Source organism: Benincasa hispida, chromosome 1, assembly GCF_027475165.1.
Source record: "Benincasa hispida cultivar pf3 chromosome 1, pf3_genome.v1.1, whole genome shotgun sequence".
Lineage (NCBI taxonomy): Eukaryota > Viridiplantae > Streptophyta > Magnoliopsida > Cucurbitales > Cucurbitaceae > Benincasa > Benincasa hispida.
Window position 1 is genome coordinate 90,202,626 of NC_143478.1, and position 10,110 is coordinate 90,212,735.

At 28.1% G+C, this 10,110-nt stretch overlaps 1 protein-coding gene across 1 annotated transcript; it reads right to left on the reverse strand.

Annotated features, from left to right (window-relative positions):
• Positions 1–642: 642 nt before the first annotated feature.
• LOC120079735 (LRR receptor-like serine/threonine-protein kinase IOS1) lies at positions 643–9,284 on the reverse strand. Its single transcript, XM_039034089.2, has 13 exons — positions 9,157–9,284; positions 7,819–8,353; positions 5,702–6,186; positions 4,817–4,955; positions 4,612–4,683; positions 4,190–4,261; positions 3,987–4,067; positions 3,670–3,827; positions 2,408–2,661; positions 2,153–2,282; positions 1,995–2,057; positions 1,342–1,534; positions 643–1,213 (listed from the first exon to the last, which is right to left on the reverse strand). Exons 1-13 carry the CDS (start codon positions 9,248–9,250, stop codon positions 814–816), a joined length of 2,676 nt encoding a protein of 891 aa, XP_038890017.2. The 5' UTR covers positions 9,251–9,284; the 3' UTR covers positions 643–813.
• Between the last annotated feature and the right edge of the window lie 826 nt (positions 9,285–10,110).

A 10,110-nucleotide genomic window follows, 5' to 3' on the forward strand; every position in this document is an offset into this window, starting at 1 on the left:
TTATTTTTAAGTACATTACTATTCTGGATTGTTTTTAAATATGACAAAATGAATTAATTTATTTATAAATATAGTAAAATATCATTGTTAATCATTGATAGATGATAATAGTTTATAATTATCTATCACTATTTTTTACTGATAGATATTGATATTTTGTTATATTTAAAAATATTTTTAACAATTTTATAATTTAAAATAATTACCCTTATTATTATTACTGTTTTGAGTTCTAGGAAAGTGACTATGTCAACCAAAATGAACATCGTGTAATCAAGTCATACTTCTGTGCCTTTTAAACCATTACCGTTGACTTTACATAGATGATATTGACGTGATTGTCTTTTTGAGGGAAAAAAAATTCTTATATGAATTATAGATATAAAAGTATGAAAATATATAATTTCTCTCATAATATAAATAATTTTGTAAGTTTGTCAATAATTATATAGATAATAATTAGTAGCTAGCAACATTGCCAACTGTAGCTTATAATTCCTCTAATAAAATATGTACCATCTCAAACGTTGATTGTTAGATGTTCCATCCTATCATTATTGCAAAAAAATAAAAAATCACGATTTAATAACTTGTATATATAAACGTTTGAGCCAATCGATGATTTAACATAAATATAATAAATAAAACAAAACGCTTCACATACATTCTACATTGCAGTTTGTAATCTAGTACATACAAACAAAATGACAAGTTAATTTCTCTTGACATAATAATTGGAAAAAAAAAAAAAAACTTAAAAAAGGGAGAACCATTACAAGGATTTTTTTGTAATACAAAATAATAGAAAATAAACTATCTAGCCACAGGGCCAAGCTCAGAATGGAATGTTGAGGAAATGGAAGTTGTAGAGTCCATTTGATGAGGAGCTCTGTGATTGAACTCAAGGTTTAGACATTCTTTAAGTTCACTTACAACTTGACTCATTGCTGGTCTACTTATAGGATTAATAGCAGTGCAACTCATTCCTATGTCTACTGCTTTCCACACTGAGTTTGTATTGCATTCATCCTTTATTTTTGGGTCAATTATAGTATATATATCACCTTGGTTAATGTTGTAATCAACCCACTGAATAATGTGACTTTTATCACTCGTTTTCACTAGTACCGGTCTCCCCGTCACGAGTTCTAGAATCACAATTCCAAAGCTATAAACATCGCTCTTCTCTGTCAATTTGTACGATGTATAATACCTAGACAAAAAAAAAAAAAAATCAAAGTTAGCTATTGCTTTTAACGTGAGATTTTAATTGCTATTTTCTCGTATTTAATTAAGCATGTTTGAAATGACTTTCTCTAGATAGGTTTGGAAAGGACTTACTCTGGATCAAGGTATCCTGGAGTTCCGACCACCTTCGTTGTCACATGAGTGGCACCTCCTTCAATAGGAAAAGCTCTAGATAGGCCAAAATCAGCAAGTTTTGCTTGTAAATACTCATTCAATAAAATGTTACTTGATTTAATGTCTCTATGAATAATTGGTGGCCTGCAACCATTATGTAGATATTCCAATCCTGCAAACATTCAATCTTTTCATTAGAATGGATATAAGACTGTCAAATTGACCAAGAGATCGGAGGTTCAAATTAAATGAACGGTAAAAGAAAAATAATAATAATAAGCTTTAAATACTATTTTGATCCAGTATTTTTGGTTTTGTTTCATTTTGATATCTATATTTTGAAAATGTTCATTTTGATCCTTATATTTTCAATTTTCGTCTATTTTGGTCCTTGTACTACTTTCAAAACGTAAAGTTCAATGACCAAAATGAACTAAAGTTGAAAGTACATGGGCCAAAATGAACAAAAGTTGAAAGTATAATGACCAAAACAAATATTTTATAAGTACAAGGACTAAAATAAACCAAAACTAAAAGTACATAGAGTAAAATAGTATTTAAACCTAATAATAATAAAACATGAATTAATATAGCATATATTTGCAAAGCTATGATTTAAGTTATTGTCTAACCTTGTGCTGAATCCAATGCTATTTGAAGTCTCTCTTCCCATCTCAAAACCTCTCCTTTTCCATCTGCATATATAATATATAAATCAAAACAACTATATATTGAAAAAATAATCTTACTACATTAAAATTATTGAAGTCAAATGTTAGTAAATTCCTACCTAAAAGAATTGACCCTAGATTTCCTTTGCCCATATATTCATAGACAAGCCCCATTTTTGTCTCCCCTTCATTGCAATATCCAACAAGGCTAGTTAAGTTTCTATGATGAACTCTCAAAAGAAGATCAACCTGTATTCATGAGTTAACAGTTTTTCTTTTTAAAAACAAAATGAAAAATTTGAACTCAATATAATAAATATAAGGATTGAAAATAAAGTTAATAATTGGTGTGTTAAAGATAAAAAAATATTTACCTCTGCTTGAAATTCTCTATATCCTTGAGCTGATTTTGGAGAGAGCATTTTGACAGCGACTTCAGTGTTACCCATAAGACCATAATAAACTTTTCCAAATCCACCTTCACCCAATAATCTACTAAAATTATTAGTAAATTTTAAGATGTCTGAGTAGGAAAATTGGCGACTTGGTGACTGCAATGGCGGCTGATCATGTGGATGAAGTTCAACTTCAGAATTTATTGGTGAATGGTGATCCACTATCATTGGACCTATAGCATTTACAGGTAATTAATGAATAAAGATTGTTTTTTTTAATGATTTTTTTTTTTTTGAGAGATTTTCAAAAATAGAAAAATAACGGAAATTATTTAACAAAATAGTAAAATTGTAATATTTTTTAATAGAGGCGGATAGAAATCTATCACTAACAGACGTGGATAGAAGTCTATCTTTGTTTTTTGTTATTTCTGTAAATAGTTTGACATTTTTCTATCTTCGAAAATTTTATATTTTTTATATAAAAAACGATAATAAAAAGATAACTTATATATACGTTGGTAATTATTTTTTATTTCACGTTTCTTATTTCCGATTCTTTCATTTTTTTTGTGAACATTTGAAACAAAGGGGACTATTTTTTCTCAATTAAAAAAATAATATTGTGATGAGTTTGTATATTCATTCTTTTTTATCGTTTAAAACTAAATTTGTTTGATAATTATTTTTATCATTTAAATGATAAAATTATTGAAAATATTTTTAAATATAACAAAATGTCACTATCTATCACTGTTTGTAAATAAGTTGATGCATTTTCCTATATTTGAAAATCACTCTTATTTCTTATCATTCACAAAAATCATTTATTATTTTTGTTTTCTCATTTTTTTAATAAAGAAAAAGAAAAAAAATTGTGTTTAGTATCTGTTTGTTATTTTTTGTCATACAAATATAGACATGTTTGGTAACATTTTTTGGTTTCTTGTCTGCTTGAAATTTTTTATTCAAAACATATAAAGTTTTAAGTAAAATATTTTATAAGTAAAAATATATAAAAAAAAACTCTTATTTATATTTTGAAGAAAAAAAAAACCTAGAAATATAAACGTGAAACAAGAAATCTTGACTTTGTTGTTTTTATCGCATGAATGAAAGGTAAAAAACAAGAAACAAAAACAGAAACAGTTAAATAATGCTACTATTTCTCAAAAAATCGAAAATAAGAAATATGAAACTAAAAATAAAAACACTATCAAACGAATCAACCTTTGACTTACCTTTAGAATTTCGTTTCCGTCGAATGAAGTAAACTGAAACTAAAATCAATATCAAAATGAAGAAAAAACCACCAATTGCTGCTACTATAGGAACTATTATGTTATTCTTCTTCTTTTCACTTGGTGTTGTCTCTTGTAGATTAGGGTTTCCCTCCAAACTTGTGACATTAACATTCATCAAAAGTTAATAAAATTAGTAAAATGGGTATGAGAAGATTTCCCCCTCATTTCCAAGAAAAGAATAAAGAATTTTAATTTATAATTAAGCATGCATTAATTATAGGGGATTTAATTAATGAAAGTCAAAAGGAAATCACCTTAATGAAAGAGAGCCTTTGTTCTTTTTGTCAATAAGTGCAGAAGGAATTTGTCCTGATAGGTTGTTTCCAGATAAGTTTCTGCAGTGATTAATATTAAATTAATAATTTAGTAAAATACACAAAGATAAATATGGTTCGAGACGTATTTAAATATATATATATATATATATATATCCCATGGAATTCAAAAGTGAACTTACAGAAAAGTCAACATTGGCATTTCAGCAAGAAAATCAGGTACTGGTCCACTTAGGCTATTATTTGACAAATCCCTGAAATTAATGAGTAATTATTTATCAATCTCTGGTAAGGTGACCATTTTTTTAAATATCACTTTAATTCATTAATAATATTCTTTTTTTTTTGGGTGAAACTTTAATATCCATTTAATAATATTCTTGTTTTGGATGATGATAAAAATAATATTTAATTACTATGTACTTTTTTTTTAAATTCATTTTTTGGTCTCTATATTCTTAAAATATTTATTTTCGTTTGGTGGGTAAAAACTTATCGGGCATAGATAATACTAATTCCTCACCCTCTCAAACTACTTTTGAAATGATAAGATATGGATTTTTTTAAATAATAATATAATAAGGTATAAAGAAAAAGCACTTACAAAACTGCTAGGCTTGCTAGATTTGATATGTTGGATGAAATTTCTCCAGTTAATCCACTTGATGATAAATCTCTGTAAAAATAATTGAAATATATCATACTATACTTCCATATATATACATATTTACATACATATATAAGAGGAAACCAATTTCAACAAATTGATAGCAAAAATTAACTAAATGCAAAGATATTATTATACTCACAGCCCTGTGATTGAAGGATGATTTGAAGCATCATAACTACAGTTAACACCTTCCCAAGCAAAGGTTTTTGGGGCACATGGATCTCCTTGCCAATTTTTTGTAACCCCATAATATTTCCTTATGGATTCAATGGCATCAACTGCAATTAACAAATTCTTTTTGGCATTTAATTTTCAAATACATCTCTAAAGAAACTACAAAAAAAAAATAAATAAATAAATAAATTATCATGATTAACGCGCAAAAATATCCCCATAGTTATTGCCCTCTTGACCTTTTATACATGCTTCAAAACTACATCTTGAGTAGAAATTCATTGAAATTTTAGATTAAAAGTGAGACTTGAAAGGGTGTGGCAATAACGTGGAATGATAATAGTATTATGGATTCTAATTCTCGTTCCAAATTACTGCCACGCTGTTTCAATTCTCAATTTTCATCTAAACACTTCATTACCTTTCTACTCCAAGAGTAGTCGTTGTGAAACAATTATGAATGAAAAGTGGAACTTGGAAGGGGTGTGGTAATGACGTAGAACGGTATAGCATCATTCTAGGTTCTAATTCATGTGTTCTAGGTCAAACATTATTCTATCAAATTTCTACTCCAATAGTAGCTTTGAAGCATTATGGATGAAAAAGCAAGACTCGAAAGGGTGTAATAATGACGTGGAATGGTGTGTAGCAGTATATTTCAGGTCTCAATATTCCGTTTCCAGATCACCGGTAACCACAACGTTTCAAGTCTCAATTTTCATCAAACATTATTCTACAAAATTTCTACTCCAAGAGTAGTTTTAAAGCATTTATAAAAAGATACCGGGGTAATATTGCAACGATATATAAATAAGCAAAAAAAAGAATGTATATAACAATAAAATGTTACCATCTTGTTGTTGAGTGGTGAGTTGTAGGAAGTTGATGACCTTATATATCTCAACTGCATTCAAAATCGGAGGAAGAGTTGAAGCTTGAGACATGATGAATTTGAAGTCATAAGTAGTACTACTTGTCAAAGGAACCAAGCTACGAGCCACATTTTCAGTAAGATATTCAAAAAGAATATCATCTTTAATCCAAAGTTTATCATTAAGATAGATTTTGAATAATCTTGATTGATTGGCCTTCAAGACTTGAATTTCAGCAAAATACATATAGACATAGTATTGATTGGAAGCATCGGCATCTCTCCAGAAGAATTCCATTGGTGCAGTTGCATTTTTGACTGTGGAAGCTGTACTTAACACCTTAGAAGGTGCCATGAAACCAGGTTCGTCATTGTTGTTAACTGTAAGTGAAGTACTTAATGGACTCCAATTTGTGAGTGCAGCTGGTGGACTCCATATACGATCATATGTATCGTCTGGATATCTAAAACCATAACCATATATAATAATTATGTTACTATATATATAACATAAATTCTATACTTTTCTCTTTCAACTTTTTTAATTTGTGTCATTCGGTTATCATTTGGATCCCCTACGGTAACTATTTCGTTTTTTGTTTTTTGTTTTTTAAAATTAAGTCTATATTCTCTCATTTTCTTACCACGGTTAGTACCTTTCTTAAAATTCTAATAACAAAAACAAGTTTTTAAAAGAAAAATTTTCACAAATAGAAAAAATGTCAAACTATTTATAGAAATAACAACAAAAATATTGATAGACTTCTATCAGCGTCTATCAAATAGTATCAATGATAGACTTGATTAAATTTTGCTATTTTGTGTAAATAATTTTCCTTATTTTTCTATTTTTGAAAATTTCCCTTTTTAGAATTTTTTTTTTTAGTTTTTAAATTTTGTTTGTAAAAGGTAGAAAGTAGATAACAAAACAAGAAATCTAGAGATGGAAGGGATGTTTGTAGGCTTAATTTTTTAAAACTAAAAGTCAAATGGTTATTAAACAAAGCTTGATGTTTAGTATTTGTTTTTTAAAATTAAGCTAATAAACAACCATTCCATCTCTACATTTTTTGTTTATGTTATCTACTTTTTATTAATATTCTAAAAAACCAAACCAAGTTTTGAAAACTAAAAAGAATAGTTTTTTTTTCTTTTTATTTTTTAAATTTGAGTTAGAATTAAACATTTTTTACTTAAGAAACACAAAACAAGTGGAGAAGAAATAGACTTAATTTTAAAAAATTTAAAATGAAAAACCAAATGTTTACCAAACAGTTAAACTTTCAATTTTATCTAATAAAATTCTCTAATATATCTATTAAATTTAGAGATTTGAATTTTATATGTCTAATAGAAACTTTTACTTAAATTTTTTATTTTTTGTCTAGTAAATAATTTGTAATTTAAAAAAAATATATATTTTGAATACGGTGAGGACTTGTTAGAAATAAGATTGAAAGTTCAAGGATAATAAAATAAAAAATGTGGGAAACTATTAACATTTTTTAAAGTTTAAACACTTATTACATAAAATTGAAAGTTGCAGGTTCAGTTAAATTTTTTAAAGTTTATGAAACCAAATACAAAGATACTATGAGTTTACAAATTAAACTTGTAACTTATCCATGAAAAAACTTTATGCTTTATTAACAAGTGCAAAATTACAAATCCAAAAACAAAAATATCATTGGACTTTGTCCTTCGTTTCAAAACCGCTTTTTTTTTTTTTTGTATAAAAAAAAATTGTAATATTACCCTTAAATCCTTGATCTTCATAAATATTTCAAAACTACTCTTGGAGTACTAGAATTTATTAAAATCTTGGATGAAAATCGAGATGATTTATAAGAACGGTGGTGTCACGAAAATTGGGACCTGAAACACATCATATTCTCAATCACTGACAGACCTGTTCTAGATCTCAATTTCTATTCAAAATTTGAAAAGAGATTTCTACTACTTTAAAGCTAATTTTCAAAGATTTACAAACCGTTAAAAGACATATATTACAACTTTGAAAAGAATAAAGATGTATTAAAGTCGAGAAAATGAGTTTCGTATATATATATACACACACAAAAGGCATTAGTAGTCACCTGATGAAAGTATCATTGGGAGCACCAATATCCAACCGCAAGAAAGTTGTCAATGATCCACTCACTGTTACATAAGTTGTATTTGGCAATGGCCTTAGCTCAATAGATGAAATAAATGGCACTCCATTTCCTGTATTCACTAAGCAAATTTGCACTTTATTTGAAGTTGTGATATGAATCATCTCCTCATCTACAATAGTTTGTACCTCTGGCGGATCTATTCTTGTCCAAAAATTTGGTCCAAAATAGATATCAAATTGTGGAGCACTATTTTGGCCATCATAATTTGCATACAAAAAACTGGCTCTAATCAAATATTTAGTGTTAATTTTGACTGGAATGTTGTAGCAATTCCTCATCCCTTCAGGAAAGCTTCTTAAAGTCCATAGTTGTTTAAGAAGACTATCCAATCTGTAATCTGTTGCTACAGTATTTACCATCCCAGTTTCCACCATATTTGAATCCGGAACATAATTTATACCCGTAGTTGCTGCAATATAACTTGAATTTGCCCCACAATCAATACTGATGAACCCTGAACAAACACAGTTAATTACTAGAATTAGAAGATTTAAGGATACAATTATCCGTTTAAGCTCCATAGGCTTTGATATTCAACAAAAGTTTAGTGTAAAAGTGTATATCCTCGACTAAAAGGTCAAAGATTCAAATCTCCATTGACGAATAGAAAAAAGGAGGGGAAAAAAGATCTGATCTAAGAATGATGTACTTTGAAAAGGCTACATCAGCTTGAGGGGGACATGCTAAGGAATGAGGATTTCACATTGAAAAAAAATGAAAGGATGATATGCTCATCTCACTTTCAAATGATTTTGAGATAGAACACTAAATGGGTATTTGGTCCAGTAGAAAAAAGTAAAAAATTTGGAATCCCTATACAACGACTTAAGAGCTATTAGATAATATGAGGTTGCATCTCAAAATAATTGATAATGTGAGGAATAGTCTATCTATTTTATAAAAAGTGTGAGAGCCCTTGGTTTTTTCAATGTGTGCTTCTCAATAAAAACGATGAACCCCAAAATGCCACCATCTTGAGGGAACGTGTTGAGAATTTCTACATTGGAAAGATGAAGAGACCTCACAATCTTGATAAATACATGGTCATCAGTTACTCCTCTTGTTATCAATTATTAGTTTTGAGATGGACCCACATAGTTATCTAATATGATATTAGATCTTACGAAACGCAAACAAGTATTCGTCTAAACAGTCGTAAAGAATTAGAATTTGGCTCATAATCTCAAGTTTATCTAATAGTCTAAAACACATTAGAATGGTTGAAAAGAAACAAAAATATGAAAAAAGATAACAGACCGTTTTGGGAGGTTTGGGCATGAACAAGCAAATGGAGAAGAGAAAAGGTGGGGAGAAAGGCAAGAAGGAAGGCGTTGAATAATAATGTTGCCATTGGATTAAGATGATGAATAGAAAGAGTGAGGCATTTCGTCGAACAATTTATGGGCTTTTTTGCTTCTTCAAAGGAATTGGTCAAACTAATTAATTAAAGAGCAAAGAAGAATGAATGAGATGTGTATTGAAAAAACTTGGAAATTATGAGAGAATCTCATTTACGCCCTGTTTTGTTATATTCTAAAATTTAATTACAGACTGCCTTATATTCAAAAGTCAACTATCTGGCAGATTGTAATGTAATATGATCATTCCGGGTGAGGCTCAACCTGTTGCCAACTTGGCTTTGAATGGTCAACCAAAATTCATTTATTTATTTATATGTATATTATATATGAATACATGCACCCCCAAGTCTTTCGTAATTTTACGTCTACTTCACCTTTATTTTAAAATAACAATCCTTCCGTAACCTACGTCATATTTGATCATTTGCATCTTTACTAGCTACAATAGTTTAGCCAAATTTAAAAAATAAATAAATTTTTAAAAACTATTTTTTTAGTTTTCAAAATTTAGTTTGACTTTTTAAACTATTAGTAAAAAATAGATAACAATAAAAAAATTTTTAAGATGGAAGTAGTATCTATAGACTTAATTTTTAAAAACAAAATATAAAAAATCAAATAGATACCAAACGAAGCCTAGATTATGTTTTATCTATGCATATCTTGTCATTATCATCTTAACTTAATGCTAATATTAATATATATATATTCATTTTACCATTGGTGTGCTAAAAAAATAAGAAAAGATCTAATGTAACTCTACTAATTAATGCCCATTTAACCAATTAGTAGAGTAATGTCCGATTTTTTAGGGGTAAGGTTTAAAGAATTGATTGGTATGTTGTTATCT

Bases quoted from the DNA above. Each gene is read 5' to 3' on its own strand.
- LOC120079735 (XM_039034089.2), bottom strand. From the start codon at position 9,250: ATGGCAACATTATTATTCAACGCCTTCCTTCTTGCCTTTCTCCCCACC. The intron at 8,354-9,156 runs GTCTGTTATCTT...GTGTTTGTTCAG, and splicing joins TGCCCAAACCTCCCAAAACG to GGTTCATCAGTATTGATTGT. The intron at 1,214-1,341 runs GTAAGTCCTTTC...TTTTTTGTCTAG, and splicing joins CCAGGATACCTTGATCCAGA to GTATTATACATCGTACAAAT.